General features: G+C 35.8%; 1 protein-coding gene across 7 annotated transcripts in view; it reads right to left on the bottom strand.

Annotated features, from left to right (window-relative positions):
* LOC136344193 (pleckstrin homology domain-containing family G member 5) overlaps nt 1–22,397 on the bottom strand; it is a 70,402-nt gene that overhangs the window by 13,460 nt on the left and 34,545 nt on the right. For all 7 annotated transcript variants that reach the window (XM_066291409.1, XM_066291410.1, XM_066291407.1 and 4 more), the window contains 5 exons: nt 9,477–9,710; nt 2,902–3,002; nt 1,547–1,695; nt 1,426–1,493; nt 20–163 (listed from right to left, as the gene is read on the bottom strand). In XM_066291409.1, coding sequence (XP_066147506.1) covers nt 20–163; nt 1,426–1,493; nt 1,547–1,695; nt 2,902–3,002; nt 9,477–9,710 — 696 coding nt within the window. The remainder of the gene's footprint in view (nt 1–19; nt 164–1,425; nt 1,494–1,546; nt 1,696–2,901; nt 3,003–9,476; nt 9,711–22,397) is intronic.

The raw sequence follows: 22,397 nt of genomic DNA on the forward strand, positions 1-22,397 counted from the left end.
GGTACACGTATAAACTCACCTTGCTGTTCCCAAAAAATGCGGTTATTCGTTGTTTGATTTGCTTCTTGCTTTGGTCCGAATCGTGCAATGATAACGTTGAGCTAACCACATTTTGGTCTTCTGTGCTTGAGCTAAAGAAACTACTGGTCCGCGGTCGGTAACTCTGAAACACGGATTTACTACCTCGATTTATGAAAAAGTAACAAAAGCAAATAACAAACGATTTGTTTCTCACTGATTTTATCCAGGTTTTAACGTGGACCTCTTTCCTGAAAGTTTAGTGAAGTGCCTATATTTTTATTCCTTACTTAACATTACGCGAACTAATTGGTGCAATAACTCTTTTTACTTTTGCAGTGTATGCACCTGACTTTTGCTGAACAATGACCTACATAAGAGAGTCGCAAATTTCCTATTTTAATTGTTTCTAACGTTCGCTCCAAATGTTGCATATTTTTTTTTGTAACAATGGGAAACCCGTAAAATTATTGCTCAATTTCCAAAAAAAATTGATAATTCTGCATTTTGTCGTGTTTTTGTGACGCAGCGATATATTCAAAAATCACTAAACAAGCCACGGGCAAACAAGTGCAAGCTCAGCGTATTTGTGTTCTTCTAAACAATGCAGGCATTGCAATAGGGTTTATATACGAATATGTGCATTAAATTCCTCTGGGCTTTTTTCAAATGCTGCGAAAAACTCCTAAATCACCATTTGTTTGGTGTGAGCAACAAATTAGATAAATTTCTACACAACCGCAACGTAAACCCCATTTAATACAAACGCATTTGATAAATTGGGCTGTCACGTTTATAGGTCGGCAGTGGGATATCTGACATCGCACCATGTAAGGGGAAATCTGATTTACCCTTGCAATATTTATGAAGCTTACAGAATGAGTTTTCGATGATAAAGCTACTTTTAATCGAATGATCAAAATCATCATACCTTGCTTCGATAACTGACGCTCCCCATGAATACTTAGATTTTTCAATTAACTTTCATGTGGGGCAGTAGCGCATCGGGACAACTTCTAAAGTCACTTTAGTAATTCTTTCAAATTTTCAATATTGATTTCGACTAAGATCTCATATAAAAATTATCTACGCCAGTGACTTTACTACCTATCTTAAGCCCAAAGCACCTTCTACGAAGACTCAAATTGTCAATTAAATTTCACGCAAGGCAGTGAGTGCATGCAACATTTAATAAAGCTGAAACTTAAAATATCGCTTTAATTTGATCCACTGCAGGGGCGTATTGACTGTAATGACTAAAAATTAAAAATGAATCTGGAAATACCACCGGTGAGGCCCTGCATCGAATGAAATCAAACTTAAATTTGCAGGAAGTCAATATTAAAGTCAGTGACGTAGCAGAGCTCCACATCATTGCGGCAATATTTACACATAATAAATACTTACACCGGATTGCTTTCTTGAATGATTGCTGTGGAATGATCCTTGAAGTTTTTTATTGCTGGTATCTTTGGCTGAAATGAAGATAATCAGCGCTTAATACCCAACATGCCTTTCCCAGTCTTACCCGTAATTCTAACATGCCTTCCAACGAGATTCGCTGTATCATGGGAGAAGGAGATAAACGACTCCAAATTATTTTCCTTGTCTTGTAATCTGGCATCACAAACAGACAGGTCGATGTTTCTAAGCTCGCACAGTTTCGCCAGAGAATCACTGAAATTGAATAATTGAAGCTACCAAATTAAAAAAAATCCATGTGTATCATCCCCGTGTATTAAGGTCAAGGGTTTGTCTAGCCTGGACACGGGTGATGCGGCTATTCTCGGAAATAATATTTGTTGTCTTGGAGTGTAAATATGAACACGTTGTTTGCTCGGTATTATCCTCGTCAGTATCGATTTCGTAAGTGCAGATTAAATGGGTGTTCGTGGAAATAAATATGTTCGACTCATGGGAGTTTATCCAGGAAAGTGGTAATAAAGCTACTGTTAAGGTGGTCCTAATTGAGCCCGAAGAGCAGGAATTTACCAAATAAATTTATTTAGAGTAGCAAATTTTTCCCTCGAGAAATTATTAAATTAGCCAGAATTTAACCTCTGGAAACTTCATAATTTAAATCACTGCAGAGTGTTAGTTTCACTCACAAACATTAAACTATCATAAAAATCTCCTTTTCATAGCGGAAAACTATTCTGAAGACTAGTGGATTAAAATTTTATTACTAATAAAGCAGGATTTCAATCTTCTTCCCAGATTACTCGCGATTAAGTCTCTGGAAATGTTTAATAATAACAATTATGTTCCCTGAGTTTCACGAAATCCTTCCTCGTATTTTCATGAAGGAAATTCAATTTTCATATTTATACAATACGTCGAGGAATAAAATTTTCCTTTTTTATTATGCTTAGTCAATAAAAATACAGTTTTTTAGCCTTTCTGGATTCGATGATCGAGCGGAAAAACCCCGAATCACAAAAGCTTTCTCGATGGACCATTTCCACATCCCATCAATATTTCATAAAAGCTCTCTATGCCAGCCAGACGATATATATATATATACATAGTGTCCAAGATAAGGATGTCCACTGGGATCTCGTAAACGGTAATGGATACAGACTGAGTTAAATGAGAAAAAAGTTGCGCATTCAAGGGAGTAGTTTCACAACTTTTTTTTGGCTTTTCAATTGTTTCGGGAAAGCCGAATTTTTCAAATTTCTTTTTGAATTTTTCCCGACTCAAGCCTTAAGCAATTACCGTTTACGAGACCTCCACCCTAATCATCTTTATCTTGGACACACTATATATATATATATATATATATATTTCAATGAGCTTTTCAATGAACATTTATGTGTGAGCGTTTTTAATTAATTGCAATTGAATACCGTTCGCAACTTTTGCTCTTCACAAGGTACTTACTGTAAGGTGATACCCCTTTGAGCCGGAAAGAACAACTCATTATCCCAAGTAGATTCATCGCCCACCTCAAAGTTTACACTAAAGCATTCGCTACTCGATTTCTGAAACAATATGAAAAAAATCGATCAGGCATATTGTCGAAAATCACGAAAGAAAGGAATTTTCCATGTTTCAACGTTTGCAAATGGAGATGGTTACAATAGACCGTCGTTGGCTATTCAACAGTTTCGCAAAGCAAAACTTTTCGCAAGTGCAAATGTACTAATTGGAGGCGATAAACTTGAAAGTTTTAACGAAATTAACTGGATATCTACGGTGATTGAGTACGAAAACTAGAGACTACCGACGAACATTCGAATTTAGAGTTTTGATCGGAGCGACCACGTCGTCACGGGCAAGTCAAACGTGGCACGTGGGAACACTGCCAGCATTTAATAATAGAGACGTTAACCGGGCGCGAAATTGTGAGTTTAATTTACGAAGAATTTTCCAAGTCGGAAACGACCGGATTTGATTTTCGAAATCGGCTCACAGGAACAGGCCTTCACGACTCAGTATGAAGTCTAAGAAGTCTAAAAATAAGGAAATTTGCATTATTTGAGTTATTATAAGGGTATTAAGTAGACTGGCAGAAAGCCATGTTTAATGTAGAATGACAAAAGATTAATAAATATTAATGATCTTAATTGTGTTCTTGAGTTTTTTTTACATCCTGGAACACAATTTCTCTTTAAAATCAATGTAGATCACTTTGTGGACGATCCAATTATTACCGGATTTTCCCTTTCCCTCAAATCTCTCGAGTGTTTTATTTTCAGTTATGTTCTAACACTCACCCAAAAGAAATTTTATCGTAACATTATAAGTTTGTGCCTTTAACTTAAAAAGACTTGACTGAATGTAATCTTGCTACATGACGAAGCTATTTCGTACGCGTTCAACATATAATCAATTTCCTGATTGCATTCCTACTGCCTTGACAATCATAAGAGCCAGCAAAGCGTTTTTCAGGCTGTTTTAAAAGGTAAATAGATACTACTTTACAAAACGGAGCATTCCAATTACTTAACGGTAAACACGTAAACTTGCAAGACCGAACAATGCCAGATGTCCTCTCTGGATTAATAATTAAAACGGATAAAACGTGTCGGATTTCATTAAGCAGCAGCGTCCAACTAGTTTAGTAGTTACGCCATTGGAATTTCTTCAGCTGCTATATTTTAGTTTATTTGCCCTTTATTTGAGTTTGAGTTGAGGGCAGTTATTATTACGTACTCTTTGTACGTAAGGGAAAATCATTAATAGAACGGAGATTTAATTTATTTCGGCAATGGAGAAATTTAATTTAAGAACGTCACAATGTCTATAAACTCTTAGCCTTGATCGCTCTATATTATTTTAAAAACAACAAAGACTCTCTGGCAACTTTTCGATTTTAAGTTCAAACAGTTTGGCATTTTAGCTGACATGCACCACTGCTATGGGACTAAAATGTTACTCAAAGAGACCTGTTACAAAGCACGCGAAGAGATACCAAAGAAAATTCTATTGTTATATAGAGAAAAATTTGAGTTGGCACTCTTAAGGCTTTGATCCACATCAATCGGTTTCTGAAGTTCCGATTGAACAGAGACATCGAACTAAAGTCATTTTTTATAACTGTATTGATCGACGTTTTCACACCGCGTTTGAACTTTAACGTGTATGTTCCATTCCACAAAAATATGGGGTAATTCTATTAACAAGGAAAAATTGTTTAGAGGTTGCTACCGTTTCGTCTCTCTTCGCTTACCGCATTATTAAATGCACACTGAGAAGACGTTTCTCCAAATTACTTGATTTGTTTAAGCCAATTTAAGTTATCTGAATTATAACATAATGTTGATTATAATACAACCTGAACTATGTAGGAAAGGAATTTTGTATTAACTGCGGAATGTTAAAATATTCTTCCCACTAGGTGAAATGTCTCCATAAAGTAGCACTAACAGAGGTACGATAACCAATAATTTTGTTTTTGTTTGTTGTTACATAGAGATAAAATGTAACGAGTATTCACGAATTGCAGTAAGAATCAAGCACCTGAGCCAGTCCAGCTCTTCTGAAATATCAAACAATGTAGAAATTTACTTATTTGTTTCTACTTTTAAGCACTTACTATTGCTGTTGGACTTGCGCTCATTTTTGAGCTATCATAGCCGTAACTTGCAAACGGGGTGACTTGGACGGAAATGGAATTTCACTTCGTCAGAAGGAATTAAGGGTGTCAAAAGTGTTCCATTACACTTGAAGTACTTCGATGGTATGCAAGTTGCTATAGGTTTAACTGTATAATATCGACATGAATAGTAATAAAAATGGCAAAATACATTAATTTTGTAATAACAAGTTCAGAAAATTTTTCTATTAGGAAGACTACCAGGGAGAACAGGTCTACAGCCCGGACGATAAAAGATGTTGAGTTATACTTTGAGATTTGGAGTTATCAGTATCATGCAAAAATTATGAGACGGGTCAGGACTTAGTTTTATTTATTTGTAGTATATCTGTATTTAGACCGTAATTTGGAAGGGCCTATTTAGTCTAACAAGGCACGATAACCTATTACACATCTCTATTACTTACGTCCCTGTATTTCAAATAGTTCATTACTCCTATTAGTCATGCAGTTCCCTATATTTTCCGTGGTCTATAAGAAAATATACAGGAATTCGACGATATTTCATATAACATAAATTTAATTTTCTCTAATTGACAGGTTGGGGAAGCTGCCAAAGCCCGATAAAAATGTAGGAGACTGCGGCTGACGTCACAACCCAAAATCCGCTTGTAATTTGTCAGTTGAACGTGCGCGGCGGTTTGAGCAGGCGTGGCGTCGTCTCGTGGGTTGAGAAGCTGAATAAATTTTCAGAAATTTCGCAGAAATATTCCCTTGGCACTGGACATCTTATTACATACACGGGACTCTGGCATTATCCTGACCAACGAACTTGGATCGGACCATTTAACTATCACTTTTATCATCAACTTCCAACAAGTGCTACTTTCGTCCTTCGAAGATGAAATTCCCGAAAAACTAAATTTAATCAAAACAGAAACGGATAAAGCACGGCGATAAGTACATGACTATATCCAATCACATTCGCAGTCCATTTCGATAGAAGATATACAAAAACAGCTGACATGGGCCGTAGAAAATTTTCGTCTCGAGCCAAGAGTGATTTTATCATCGTACCTTATCGAAATTTATACGAAATACCGAATAATCAAACGAAAGAGGGAACCATACAGGCTTTGCACGCAAACACATGATAACGAATTGAAAGTCACATATAAATTGCTTTCAGCACTTCGGCAAGGGCCAAATTTGACAAATACTATTGGAATCTAGTCGACAACTGGTACGATAACTATTTTGACAACTGATCAGACAGCACATACAAACTAATTACAGAGACAGACTACGATTAACCATTTGTATATATAAAAAATATTGCAGCGGGAAAAAGCAAAATATAAAGCAGAGTTGTAAAAATTTTAACTCAAGGAACCCACAAGCTGGTTCTACGTCAAATGAACCAAAAAAATTCCAGTCTTGGAAGTCCGGCGTGCTAATGCCTATCCAGAAAAATGAACTAGACAATACACACACACACACACACACATACTAAACTATATATCTATTACATTACTTCTACTTACTACATGACAAGTAAAATTTTTGAGCATATTATAAAAAACAGATTTAAACAACTGATCGGGAAGTATATGTCAAGCTATCAATTTAGCTTTAAACCTAAATACTCGACGATACACTCGCTCTTTGTCTTGATGAACAACATAGAAACAGCACAACTAAACGGTGCCTAAACGGAACTAAGCAGCAAGCCTATTTATGGACATTAACAAAGCCTTTGACAGTGTCTGGCACAGATGTCGGCTATACAAACTACACGAACTCCAAACACCAAAATACTTACTCGACTTAATTAAAAATCTACTTGATGACCGAAAGTTTGAAGTAAGAATTGATACCACTCTCTCTTTTCCTTTCTCTCTTGAACAGGGACTTCCACAGAGTACGCGACTCTCACCCCTGCTTTATAATACAGTGAGATCATTTAAATTTCATAGCTAGCCAGCTGTAGGATTTTAAACAAAAGAAATGGAAGGTAAAAACTAGGTCGTAACTTGATCGTATGCCGCAAAATTAGGTTAGATTATTATATTAGGTTATTTAGGTAACCAAATATTTACAAACGATGATCGACATACGTTCTTTTCTTCAACAAACTTCGCAGCTCATTAGTTATGAAATTTAGATGATCTCTCGGTACATACTGCCACGACATATACAATTATGACCTACAGGATGAAAAACATATGGACAAAATATCTTACATATTATAATAAGCTGAAAAAACTGCAATTTGTGTACATGACAAAAGTATAGAGAAAGCTGTGGGAAGATTTGAGGCTCTAACGGACAAAACAATGACATGGTTGTGCAAATGGAGGGTTAACACCGAATGCCACTAGAAACCAACTCTTACTCTGAAACAATCAAATCAAAGTCGATTCGCCAACAAAAATAATAGACGACACACAATGGAACCGAATAATGGCGTAAAATACCTGCGATTAACAATCAACAAAAAATGAAAATTCGCTAAACATATACCAAACATTATACTGGAAATCACCAAAAGGACAAAACATTTCTAAATATGAACATACAAGGACAAAGGGATCAGCACTAAAACTGCAACGAAAGATACAAATCTATTTTCCGATCATGACTTAGACGGCAGATGGCGACCATGGTATTTGTGAACACATATTACTGTGTCCGCAAATGACAAAGAAATGGCAAATGCAACAGAAAAAACTAAAGGAAGTATACAAAGAATAGAACAGATTGCACTATGATTAATTACAAAAATAGGTCAACCCGAAAACTCGTTGTACAACTTACCCCAACTAATTACTATGAACGCGCACAAATAACAAAAATAAATGAAATACTAATACAACTGTAGAAAAAATTCAAGGATAATCGCTATAACTCGACTATACTTAAACCACCTTGCTTAACAAGACAGACAAGACAATCCCGCTTTCTCTTTCTGTCGACCACCCTGTTGGAACACTTCCAGATGTAGATTATGAGTTATATGTAATTTAGTTATATATTTATATATAGATAATACCAAGTATAATGGCACATTATTCACGTTCTGTTATGCTGAAAGAGTGGTTTTCCGGTTCAACATGCGTATTTATAATGGAGCCAAAATGGCCGCCGCAGAAGTTCCAGTTACTGTGCTTCACATTAAATCAGAACTTGATTTTGAAGAAATTCTGTTGTTATGTTCTGTTGATATACTTAATGAAACTTTTTTTGCGGTTTCTGGAGATATGGCGGGTTTTTTTGAATATTATGTTATATTAACTTCGATAAACTTGTTGCGCAGAATTTTTTCTTACATAAAAATCAGATAGAAGGAAAACCCTAACTTAAAAACGGGTTTGTATAAGGTAAAAATTTCAACGTGTGCGAATATCTGCAACAGGATGTCCGGCAAAGCAAATAAACCAGAATTTATAACCCATTCTCTACAAATACTAGCATTTTTCATCAGGAAACGAAACATTCGATGGCCGTCTTTTTCGTATCGAATTTCCATTGTAAATGCAGTGGCTTTACGTAAAACGGTATATTTTTTCTCACATTCACAAAATTTCTTTTTCGGTAACAAGAACGGACGATCTTCTCTTTCCTTGTTGGATCTCGGCGTCTGCTGTGTTGCCAGTTTGAATTCGAGTAGTTCCGAATAGGCTCATGATACCTCAATGGAAAGCAAATTTTGTGTTCTTTTCAGAGCCGCCCAATGTACATCTTGCTAAATCTAATTTCTTCAATTTGATTCAACTAAATCTTAATTGTATTAAAACTTACGCAGTCTGAATTAAATCGCGACATAACGGCACGGACGGCATTTTTCACAAATTAAAAATGGCGTCGTATTTTAAAATCAATTGCAGGAAAATTGGAGCCACGGCCATGACTCATTAACAGTGATGTTTAAAATGGGGCAGTTTCGTTTTTGCGAATATGGCCGTTCTCCCCAATAAAACCCGGTATTCTTTTCGTTGAATAAATTAAATTCTTGCCCTGAATAAATTAACTGGTATAGAAGTCGATTTAAGGGCATCTTTGGATGGCGAAGCTCCTGCTTTGCACGACAACACCCAAACAGCCAGGAATGGTAAATCAATTTTATAAAGTGTGCTCCTGGCACGCGAATTTTGCCGCCTCTACTGCGAAGGTGCTGCATTACTCAATGTCATGCTAATGATGCCGAGGAATCAACTATGCACCCCCTGGTTTAAAAATGCATTTCGCACGGACTCCAACCAAAATATGTCGGCTTAACACGCCATCTTCCTGACGAATTGGCGTGTCCGATCTCTAAACGCGGAGATAATGGATTAGAACCTCAGCTGCTATAAATACATTTTCAGGCGAAAAGAATCCGAGCAAAAACTTTCAATTCCTGTTTTCTTAAACCTACCTGAGATCTACTCAGCATATGCTTCCTGGCTGCGGACTGAGTCTGTTGCTGAGTTGAAGCAACGACTGGATTATCTGAGGCTGCGTTGGCGGAAGGAAGCGCTCCCGGGGGCGGAAGTACAGGCCTCGTGCAATCCGGCTCCGATTTTGAGTCTTTTAGCGCGGAGTCTGCGGTTGAAACCACGGACTGGCGCATTTCCAGCGAGTCCAGGTGGTTGAGGCTGCGAGACCGCACCTAAAAGATAAAATAAATCCTACATAAGTACCTTTCGGGAACATTTCCATTTTTTTTTTAAATAAATGAAAATACAATTAATAAAATTTAAAGAAGCGAAGGCGAAGTAAAGCCCTACTTAAGAACTTAATAATAACTTAAATAACATAATTAATTTAAAACCAGTAATTAATATTTGGAAAAGTTATAATTTCTCAAACAGTCCTACTACCTCAAAGATTTCTCCTTTCAATAATCTTTCGTGTACAAACAGTAACGTTTTGAGGAAATCTGGAAATACTCTAATGCGGTGTTTTGCGGTATAAACAAGGCTCGTAAATCCTGATTCGATTAAAAAGAGCTGTTTGTAAGTGTTGTTACATTTAAAATTTATGGGTTGGATTGACGATGACCAGGTCGATAAGAATAATTGCTGGCACGTATCCCATAATGGCTTGACAAAATTCTGTAATTTATGACCATTTTCTTGCAACAGCGAAAATTAATAATGCTAATACTATTCTTTTGAATGTCCGCCATTACTCCTACACTCTTGTAGAGGCTTAAACATGTCATTTTTCTTCAACTTCAGATGTGGCATTCATTCCATATTGTAGCCCAGAACGAACGGAAATTACTTTTCTATTGCGTCAACTTTGAATGTGGAGACCTATGGCAACGGAACAAAACAGACAAAGATATTTTCCCATCAAAGTCTAGTTTTATATTGAAAGTTTCCCTCTAAAGGACATTTTGCTGAAAAAACTAAATTCTTATATCTGCAGACTAATTTCTTCTTCCATTATCCACACGTGATAAATCAAGTTTCCCGTATAGAATTCCGGTTTTTTTCCAGAATTGCGGGTCGTGTTTGCGGTGTATGATTGGATTTAATTAAAAAAATGTCACCCCTAAGAAGCCATCTGTATCAATAAAGGGGATTGCAATTCGAGAAAGGCCGGAGCCAAATTTCGATACAAGTTTGTCGCTTTTTGTCGAGCTTTTGAGCAAAGTGGGAATGGCGTTGGAGAAAATTCCATTAGGGATTAGGAACGTTTTGTTTTTCTGTTGCTTGGAGACAGTTTTCCAGTTTTTTTAATAGAAAGCTAAATTAACTTCGCTCGATGAAAGCAATTTTGCTGCTTTGGAATTAGGAAACATAGTCTGATAATAGTATATGAGGAAAAGAAAGATTCCAGTTATTACACTTACTCGTATATCTAACACTATGCAGGAACCGTTCGTCCATTCGAAAACAGCTCTCTTTATTTTCACTTGCCATAGAGCTAATTGCTTCTCTAAAGTTCAAATTATTAATGTACCGTTGACTTTAACGTTACGTTATGTAGTTTTAATGCATAGCAATGAAGAATCTAACTAATGCGTACATACTAACACTTAATGATACTTGACCGTTTAACATGGAAATCATGCAGGGAATTTTCTCTAGTTTTTACACAGGAAATACTCCTAGCTTAACTTGGAGTTATGCGATAAATTATGGATCCTTCTCGCACCCTTGGCATTTCTTTATCTCTATTGAAACGAAATTAATCTATTTATGGGTGGCTTTAAATGTCGAGCAATCTAAAGTTCATAGTTTGAACTAGGAGGGTGCGTACTCCGTACGATGCCTTTTAGGGTGGATTTATAGAGCAAGTTCTGTGTAGAGATAAATTTCCATTTCCTTCCACGAAGACGTGAAATATTACCATGAGTTATGAAGTATTAGAACCAAATCAATAAATGTGAAAGAGAATATTTGGGTGTCTCTTGAGTTCTTGCGTCAACCCACTTCGCATTGATGTTTGGCGATAGCAACCATCATTCTCAATTTAACTAGGGGGCTTCTATCTAAATTTTATGCCATAATGAAACAGAATGTACCAAAATTGAACCATTTTTCAGTGTCCCCTGTCGGAAATCCCTTTTAAAGTTTAATGAAACTGAAGAGAGCGTGAAAATAAATTGCCACTTGATCATTTCCCTTGATGCACGTTAATTGGGAAACTTTTAATGTACCTACATGAGATTTTATGACTTAATTGCGAGATGTTGGGAAAAATCTTTTGCCAGAAATGAGTAGTCAAAAACGCTTAGTTGAATTTCGGTTTTTCATCGTATTCCTCCAAAATTTTACAAAAATATAGTTAAAGTTTGAGTGTTTACTCTTAAAATTATTTGCGTGAAATGTACATGTTTTCATGTCAAGTCGAAAGTAATGCAAAAACATCGGTTTGTAATTTTTTTTTTCTAGAACATTATTTGCGCGGCGAAATTTGTTTGGATCTATACCAGAACTGCGATTAGAATCCGTCCAGAAAACTTTATTCTACTTAAAAATGGTCCAAAAGTTACGGAAATGCCGCTACAATGTTAACCATACAAAAAGGCATTTAATGTAGCTAATAAATCATTTTGCTTAATTCATATTCACCGAATAAAATTACGAATCCGACACATTTTATGGAATGTTCGTTTCGAATTAAAAGTGACGTAAAAGACAGCTTCCAATTAAATTAAAGCCATTAAGCTCGACGTCAAACAGATTACGAATAATCCTATTCCGTGGCAAAGTGTATAGAATTTGGGGCGCTTGCATATAAAATTTTGTTTAGTTTGAATACATTTATTTGCCTCAAATTAAGGGAGGAAGGGTAGTAATAAATAGTACACAGGGGGCAAAAGATTCTAAAACGCTCTATGGAAGGGGATCAATGGACTGTACCTATTTTTATTAGCGTTTTTTCCATAAACCATTTTTTTAATATATAATATAAAGAAAAGTAAACGTACAAAGGGCGCAATTTTTCTTTAAAAAATCTCCATTTTAGTTTTAATGCACTTTAAAAGGGCGTTTTGTACTGCCTTTTATCCGCATATCGCGCGCTCAAAAGCACGTAACAATTGCCTTGAATAACTGCCACAAAACGAAATAGTATATCCATTCCAATTTGCAGCTTATCCAGAAATTAAAAATGATTTAACAAAGTACAAAAACCCTACAACGATATATTATTGCGATTATCCAAAACGCAAAATTTCCACTCGGCGAGTAATTTTCTACATTCAATACATGTGAGTGAGCACACTCAATTCACGTTTTTAATATTCAAACATTAATTTCGCGTAATTTGGAGTTAGATATTACCTAGTGCACTTGACGTGAAAGGTTGTAACCAATTTCGTAATGAAAAATGCTCACCCGTTAAAATTTCAATCTGGAATGAAGTTTTATCAAGTGATAAGTGAGTTTTTGTTTGGAGATTAGATCACTGCTGTTTTATAATTAAAAAGCTTCGTCAGACAAATGCACGAAAATGTCAGAAAAGCCAAAACGTAGCCGATGGAGATTTAATAGATAATCATGTCTTCGATAAAATTATTATAGACATAAAAGTGCAATAAAGCGTCCTTAAGGGCTTTGAGCATGAAAACTTTCAATGCTTTCTGAAATTATCCGAGATACGAGCCACCAATGTCTTCTGTTAAACATAACTTATTGTCTTATAAAAGCATTTATCTCTAGTTCGATCCAGGCTTATGCTCATCAAGGTGTGTGGCTCCTAACTTCAAAATTGTTAGAATATTCGTCATGTGAAACAAAAGACCATGAATTAGGTCTACGCCCTGTAAAAATATTTAATTTCATCAAGTTCTAATTAGACATGCAAATTAGAGAAGTTTGTTCGTACAAAACATCATGAATCCTGAGGTTTAAAAATTAGTTTTAGGAGAAATAGCAGTGCAGTTCTGTTATGTAAATATTGGGGTGCAAACTTTCGAGGATTTATAGAGTTTGTCATGATATTAAATTTTTGAGAGTTTTTTGATACGACAGATTATATTTTGCTCACTTACTTATGCGCATCGACCGGATTTCACATCTATTCTGTGAAAGTCGTTCTATAGCAACTTGGTTTAAATTATTAGTTGAAAATATTAACAAACTTTTAACTTGGGTTGTATCAAACTCGGTCATTTTGCAGGTCCTGGTGCAAAATTTCGCAACAAATAAACTAAGTTTTAGTTCTAATTAGCTCCGCGCTCTATTTCCTTCAGGGCTTGGTTATTATGGAAAATCGTTCTAATGCTAGGCCGAAAGCAAGCAAGGAATTAATTCCGTGTCTCGATGATTAATTTACCAGGAATTCTCTAAACTTAAATAAAGAGCCTGATTTGTCTCAATTATAACATAGCCGCAAATTGAACGCAATCTGTGCACTGCAACTACTGCGAGACTGGAAAAGTTTCCGACAATTTTTCCACCTTACTGAACTTTTTATGGTCGGAAATTCTATTAATAAGGGTGCGATACAGCTGCACCTGCTCTAGTTGCTCTACATAGGAGATGTCCAAGATTAGGACAGCAGTAAATCGTTCTGAATGCGCTTTGGGTTTCGCCAAATAGAGCTATCGCATTCTGCTTATCGAATTTCCATTTCGATGTGCAATGTGTAATTTAGCTCTGGTTTAACTGGTTAGTCTTATCGATTGACCCATATTTTAAGCAGATTTTTTCTTCACTCTGGAGCGAAATATCGTTCTAAATCTGATGATTATACGTGTAATTTAATTGGACATGACAGCTCTCAATCCCACATTTTAATCGCTATGAAATAACTAATATTTGCCTGCAATATTATAATCAATATCATAATATTTGTTAAATTTAGGCGCAATATGGCAAACAAAGGTGTGCTTGGTAATCGTGTAATTTTGTATCCAAATGTTCCCCAAAAATATGAAAAATTAATGTAAGCTTTGTGAGCTTCACAAAGTAGAGAATTTCTTTATAGTATGTAATTTAACTGCAAATGACTATAGCTACATCCATCAATCTTTTGTAGAAAAGGGCCTTAATGAAAAATTCAATATCTTAAGGCTCTTCTCCGCTGAACTCGAAAACAAAATACCCGAAACATTTTCGTGTGTTATTGAGTATTAATGACTAAGCAAGCTCGGGTTATAAATCCTACATAACGTTTTCGTTAATAGCGTTTCATCAAACTATATGATTTATAATCTTAATATTTTTCTTAAACCCGCGATGAAAACTTAATACGGACAAATCGACTTGGAAGTAATTTATTTAGAAATGTGAGCTTTAAGGCTATTACTTCACGGGTTCTCGACATATCGTGGCTCAACTTCCGAAAAGTGGCAAAAATCCGATCAAAGTTTTGATTTTTGTAATATGCCTTGTAACCTTAAAAACGCAGTTCAACATCCCTAAGGCGAATCGAGCAAAGGGCAACGAAGTGAGAGGCGATTTATCTTATTTGAGTACACAATTAAAAAAATTATTCAATTGCAAAAGTACTCAAGTGTTCGACCCCGAAAATACATAGATTCATCGCTACTTCTGTTATTTAGTTTCATTATTTGTAATGTCTACACATTTTCTTCCGAAGGAAACGAACAAAAATGAGATGAATGTAGGTCAAATTCAAGCTGGATTTTTGTCTAAGGAATGTGTTTCAAGTGTGAAACTTTAACCATACTTCTCCAGGCTTAAACAAAGTTGCTGAGGTTTCCACGAATACCAAAGAGGTTTTTTGCGTTGTTTCAGACTTTTAGCCGAGGCAGTTCATTATTCCTTCATTTTAGGAAAGTTTTGCGGTTGAAATGTATACCTGGAAATGTAATGGCAGGATTAGTTGGAAAGGTTTTTCTGTCTATTTCAACGTCTTGCAATGTGCGAGAATGACAGTGCGAAAAGAGAACCTCTCCGTAGCCAAATTACAGCCAAGAATCTTTTAGAGATTTTTAACTTCTTCAATGCATTTGTTCGAGAGAGAACTTGATAGTTTGAGGTCAGCAATTCCATAAAATATGGTAAACAAATCCATTACTCCTGCCAGCATCGACCCGAGTTCTGCAGTGCCAGCCAAGTTTTTGGGGTTTCCAGCAACAATTTCCGATTTGCCACGGGGAGAGATCTTATCATTTCTGGAATAAACGGTCTGACGTCAAACGCGACTACTAAACATATTACCAACAACGATTGTTCTTCGGGGGAAACCAATTTGATTTGCTTTCATAACAAACTATTTGAGATATTTGGTTATTTTCGATTTTATTAATTGACAGGAGCAATTAATGTCGGTAAAACTAGAATTAAATAACATGGGTTCGTGTCAGCAAACAATCTTTCTGCATGGCTGGCAAATGCAACCCCCTTCAAGGTAGCCTCAAAAACCGTAGTATAGTTTTCACATTAGAGAGCCCTATTCGGATATTTGCCGTTGTCGGCCTACATTATTTTTACCTTCTCTTCTTTAAAGACGGACAGAGACAGGCAACATCATCCACCTCGGGATCAGGTTTCCAATGTTCCATTAAAACGGCAAACAAATCTGTTTACGTCCTTCGGTTAAATCGAGAGACATTCATAAATCATTTGCCTGAATCAGCTTTGCACTGGGGCGAAAAAACATTTTAGCCATCCAAGTGGGTCGCCCCGAAATGGGGATGTGTGCCCTGCGTAAAGACAAAGGACGTAAAATGCTCATTCAAAGTTAAAATTAGTTTAGGGCCAATCTGAATTGGACATTTAAATGTATTTATGATTAGTCTTTAAGTAATTAGTCTTCTAAATTCAATTTTACGCAATTCGGAATTGAGCTGCTATGTGTCCCTGCCACTGTTTGCAGTGCTCAATATGCAGTACGCCATTGGCTTCGAATCTCGATGTTTTGGGAAAATCGCCTTTCCTGCTTAATTTTTTTTTTGTTTTAAATTCAGTCAGGTACGTTACACGTTTTGTTATACTTAAATTCATCAATTATAAAAAATCTTAGACCACTCGGAATCCAAAAATTACTGGTGTCTCAAAACGCTTTAAATGTCCAGCAACCTTTCTCCTTATAGCTGGGCCTTCAAAGTTCCATTCAGTTCGTCCTTGTATTTTCTGGATAAAAGTCAGATTAAAACAAACGTATTGTCGATAGTTGCAGAAAATATTTCTCTCATCTATATTGTAGTTGTTCCTGTTAATCCCTTTTTTTTTTGTTTAAAATCCCTTCCTATTATTCTGGATCTGGAGACATTCCATTGCACCGGACGTTTCCATTGCATTCGAAACTTCCGATCGCCATCCATAAAACGAATCGGTATCAATCATATATAAAACTAAAGTTTCGTATACCGACAAACTTCGATTCGAATAAAATTTTTTATCGTGATTGATTATTATAGAGACTGAAGATAATTTCTGTGGGACGAAATTTTTCTGGGTCGAAGGAATATTTTAATTTCTTAGACGCTTTGACGAATATTAAAATGCGATTTCTTTCAACTCTCTAAAGGAATCACAAATAAATCTCAATTATTGCGCATTACTTTTTACGCGGAAGGCGACGATATGAAGTAGACGGCCCTAAGTTAGAGGACTTCATTATTTGAACTGTAAAATGGAAATTCAGTTTATTGGGGTTTCGGATCGTAGGAAATAATATATGACAATTTCGATGTTCTTATTTCGATTCTTATCTGGTGGTATGAAAATTCACAAACTTTTTTAACTACAGTCTAACCTCCGTATTAATGTTAAAATTGCAACCTACCTGCATTCTTCCCACGGGCGGCGACACCACCAAAAAAATCCTCATGGTGGCCTTCAAAAAGTCGTCCTGCTTCAATCCCTCTCTGCCTTTAGGACTACTGCTACTGCTTTTACACTTACTAAAACTTAAGTTAGGTTTGATGTCTTTCTTTTCACTCTTTCGAACACCTTTGTCGCCCGGTTTGGGCGCTACTAAACTATCGACGTATTTGACAGAACCGCTTTTGGCTTTGTCTCTAAAACTTAGAGCTCTAAAATAGTCACATTTCGAAGGACCATCTAAGCCGATCGACTTCTGTTTCGCTAGGGGTTGTTTGTTGCTTTTGTGTTTGTCCTTGTCCTCGCTCTTTTCCTTTTTGAGCAAATCGGCCTTCGTTAGGGAATTTTTGCGAGAGCCCTGCTCGCCCTTAGTTTGGGATGCGGCGTGCTCCGTCGAGGAGGAGGAGGAGGATGCATGTCTTTGTACTTTCCTTCTAATGGAGCCCACAAATCGTCTCCATTCCTGGCCTTCTTGGAGGGGGTTGCGTTCTTCTTCGATGTTCAGGCTTTCGCGGGCAATCTTCACCGGTTTCGGCGAGAAAATCTTCGCGATATTGAACACGGTTTTCGATTTAATTGTCTTCTTTGTTGCTACTTAACTTTGTTACACTAAATGGGACAGTAAACATTTACTTTTTTGTACAGAGAGATGTAAGCGCATATGTTTTCCAGAACATTAACTGAAACAAGGAAAAAGAAATCGCTTAGTTTCGTTTCAGTCTTATACGGGAAATTGTGGATTTACTTGGCATTGGTATACAGGGCGTCAACCTGAAAACTTCCCACCCCCATTATCATGAAAAGGGATGGTAAAATTAAAATTAAACAACTGCCAGAACACGTCGATTTTGTTACCGAAAAGAAACAATTTTTATGTAGAATTCACTGCGCCTTTTTTAACCTTTTACTCCGCAGAGCCCTTCAAATATCTTCAATAGGAAAAGTGATGAAGTGATACATCGTTTTAAAGGGATCTTCGTTCTCTCAATTTTGGTTCGTCATCTAATACACTGGATTTTTGCGTTATCAAGATAGACATCTTTGATAATTGCAAAATCATCTTTCCTATTAGGGTTTCGATAGCGTTGAAACCAACACTTTTGTATTCAAAGATGTTTTATGATTAGAAAATTGTCATAATAAATCAATTTACTAATTTACCGACTTGTTGTTTGTCGAGACGACCATCAAAAGAAAAGATGCATTAATCACGGAAGCAAATGTTTATCAATCTAATAAATTTCCTCGGCCCTCGAAAATAAACATCTATGTAGAATATGAATTTTTTTATTGTTTATTTGTGTTTTCAAAGGAATGCCGTTTCACTAAATTTTGATTTTATCTTGGTTGGATTGTGCTCTATTGAAAATGGGTAAAATCCCGCTTTTAACGTTAGATTTTATTTTCTATTTCTGGAAATGTCGGTTCGTTTGTGTTCGGATCTCCGAGCTCGCACGATCTCTAAGTAGCATATTTAAAAGGACTTCGAATTGAATCGAAGCAAAAATTTCGGCAATTAAAAAGGAAAAAGCCACGGACGGACGTGAGATCGCGCAGTGCAGTTCGTGCTGGTTTGCAAATATATAGTAACTGAAATTTCTTTGCTTAGTGGCCGTTAAATGACAGTTTTTGTTGGCAGGCTTCTTAACAGATAACATTCCATCATTGCGGCGAATGATCGGTATTTGATCATTGTATCTACTTTAATCTCACTTAATTTGATTTTTTGTGTTGGTGACCATCCTATATGATTTTTGTCACTGTATATACATGCATATGCTATAGCTTGAGCATATGCAGGCTGTATATTATTTCTTCTCGGCTATCACATCCATAGTTAGACCAATAAACTGTACGCCCACAAAAAAGGGTAAAAGTTATTTGAATGTTTTGTGGCCATTCTATTGTTATTAACATTAATAATATGTTATAAATTATTATTAATATTGTTTGAAATTGCTGTTAGTAGGGTTGGTTGGTTGCAAGGAAGGATTGTTTCATATATATATTGGTAGATGATTAATTTAAGATGAAGGTGTTAATAGTTTTAAATAATGTTACGTTCATGTTGATGTTTACGAAAGGACGCGTATGAAACGTGTATCACGCGCTTTGAGGGGGAAAAATCAGTAAGAGTAGCAGTAGTACCGCGGTGAAGAAATGAAGCATATATTGGTTAAGACGTGATTTTTATTTTTCCCCATGAAGAAACTATTTTAAAAACTTTACATATATGTATATTATTATAAATTCTAAATTAGTATTTTTCTCCAAAAACTCGGACTTCATTTTCGATCCAGTTCTCTGCGCAGTAGAAAATGTATTTCCTATGCCCCTCAGGTACTGCCTTGAATTCGCAACTTTTCCCCTATTTTATTAAATCTGGAAACGTCGCACGTTACTTCCTCTCGCGTATCGTTTCCAAGATCGATGAGCTGTACCTTTACAAAGGAAGGTTGTACATTTTTTGTACCTTTTTGGTACCGATATCCCTTTGTAGATGATTCACTCGAATGTTAGTTTGGAGATGAACAAGATATTCGTAATGTGCGCAGCACTAATAATCAGAATAATTGGGTATTCCTTAGTTTAAAGACTCGTGCGGTACACCCTTAAGTATATCCATGACTTAATGAGTGAAAGTGGATGTTGCTGACGTGATTCATTCTGACATTTTTAGTGTTGAGGTGAGTTCGGATTGTCGTTTCTCGTAGTTTGTCGGGTGAATTAGAACGACATAGTTGGACTTTTAGTGGAAAGTCGAAATTATTTGCAATTTCGGCTCTTCTGGAAGGAACTTAGTATCATCTTTGGACTTAGCCGTAGAATGATGTTACAAATTGAGCTGTTTCGAAGGTTTAAAAACTTTTTTTGTGTTTCAGATTTCAATCTTGTACTCTTTTGCTTCGAGTCGAAACTAATTTGTCTCGAAGGAACTCTAACTCTTTTGAAGATTATTTTTACATTATGAATATATAGGATTTGGGATCCACATCGAGATGCAATCTGAATATTCCAAATCTGTATTATATAGGTTATAAGGTAAGGGGTAGAAAGTATCCGATTCACGGTAATGACACATCCATGATCGTTGTTGACCATTACCCTGGGTTCTGGCCAGATGGTTGCGTAACAGTCCGCCAGGGAGGGCGGCTTACAGGCCCCTTTTTGAACTTTAGACGGAGTACGCCCATGGTTTACAGACATGGATGGCTACTTAAGGGTTGGAAGAATGAGAATCTCTTTTTTTTTCATTACTGATCGACTTCTAGTACTTCAGCCCGTCACTCGGAACTAAGAAGTCGCGCCCGCGTTTATTTCTTCTTGTAAACTCTAGTCTACCTAATTATCTAATATACGTATCGGTAAGTGATTATCATTGAAGAACTTCAACATTCCCCTAGACAACAAAGGAAAAGCCTACAAATATTTAATTCTTCTCAAGAATTAATGTTGAATTTTCTTGTATTTCAGGTTTCAATCGAGTACTTCTCTGCTTCGTTTCAAAATTTATTGCAAACTCGAACTGTTTTGAGATTTTTGTCCGAGAATTAATATTGATTTTTTTTTATTTCAGATTTCAATTGTGCACGTTTCTGTTTCGAGCCGAAATTAGTTCAAACTCTTATCTATTTTGAAGATTTTTTCATGGAATTAACATTGATTTTTTTTTATTTCAGGTTTCCACAGTGTGCGCTTCTGCTTCGATTCGAAATTAATTCGACAATCGAATTGTTTCGAAGACTTCTTTTCAGTATTAATATTAATTCTTTTGTGTTTCAGGTTTCAATAGTATACGCTTCTGTTTCGAATCGGAACTAATTCGAAATTCATAACGGTTTTAAAGACTTCTTTCTAGAAATATTATTAGTTCTTTTTGTTTCAGGCCTTCATGGTGTACACGTCCCTCTGCTTCGAGCTGAAATTAATATTAAACTCAAACTGGTTTCAAGTTTTTTTTAGGAATTAATATTGAATTCTTCGCAGGAATTAATATTGATACTTTTTTGTATTTCAGATTTCAATTGTGTACGCTTCGGTTTCGAGTTGAATTAATTTGAAATTCGAACTGTTTTGAAGATTTTTGTTCAGAAATTAATATTGACTTCTTCGCAGGAGTTAATATTGATTCTTGTTTGTATTTTTCAGGAATGAATATTCAATTTTTTACGCGAATTAATATTGTTATTTTTATGTGTTTCAGGATTCAAGTGTATACGCCTCCACTTTGATTCGAAATTAATTCTACTCTCGAACTGTTCTAAAGAGCTTTTTCAGGAATTCAAATTGATCGTTTTTGTGTTTCAGCTTTCAACTGTGTAAGTTTCTCTTTCGAGTCGAAGCTGATTCGAAACTCGAATTGTTTTGAAGATTTTTTTTATCGGCATTTAATATTGAATTATTTTTAGGAATAAGTATTGAAGTTTTTTTAGAAATTAGTATAGATTTTTTTGTAGTTCGAACATTCTTCAAACTCGTATCTTCATCTGAATCAAAAATATCGTTAAACTCATAAAACTTTTATGGTTATTAACAAGACGTAGCAATTTTTCTTATTCATTTTAAATTTAGAATTTCGAGATTACAACCCTCTAAAAAAAGTAAAATTGGATCGAATTTTTGAATTGTACTTTTCAAAGTGTTATTTTGTCTTCAAGTTCTAAATTTCTCGTAAGAGCTAGAAACATCCGTAAAAGATTACATGAAATCTCGTATCAAAGTTTTCTCTACAGGTGACGTATTCACGTGCTTTCCTTGAAATTCGATTAGAGACTGTAGTTCTCCCCTTAAAATGATGCAAATTAAGCACGCAATGATGATCCCGCAATATATTTGTTTCTCGACGTGAAGGTCCAAGGTCTCAAACTCAGTTTGAATTCTCTCTTTTTTGTCAAATATTTTACTTTTTTCAACTTTCTCATTATTATTCAATGTTTTGAATCAAATTGAAAATGTTTTATTTACTTTCCAGTTTCTGATTTTGCTACAAAATCATATCGATGTCAGCCAACCCTCAAGACTCACTTGAGTTGGACCCGAGATTTAAAATTTCATGCACATCGCGTTACATATTTGCGAAAATTTCCAGTTTATCTGCAGTC

This window comes from Euwallacea fornicatus, chromosome 16 (assembly GCF_040115645.1).
Source record: "Euwallacea fornicatus isolate EFF26 chromosome 16, ASM4011564v1, whole genome shotgun sequence".
NCBI classification, from domain to species: domain Eukaryota; kingdom Metazoa; phylum Arthropoda; class Insecta; order Coleoptera; family Curculionidae; genus Euwallacea; species Euwallacea fornicatus.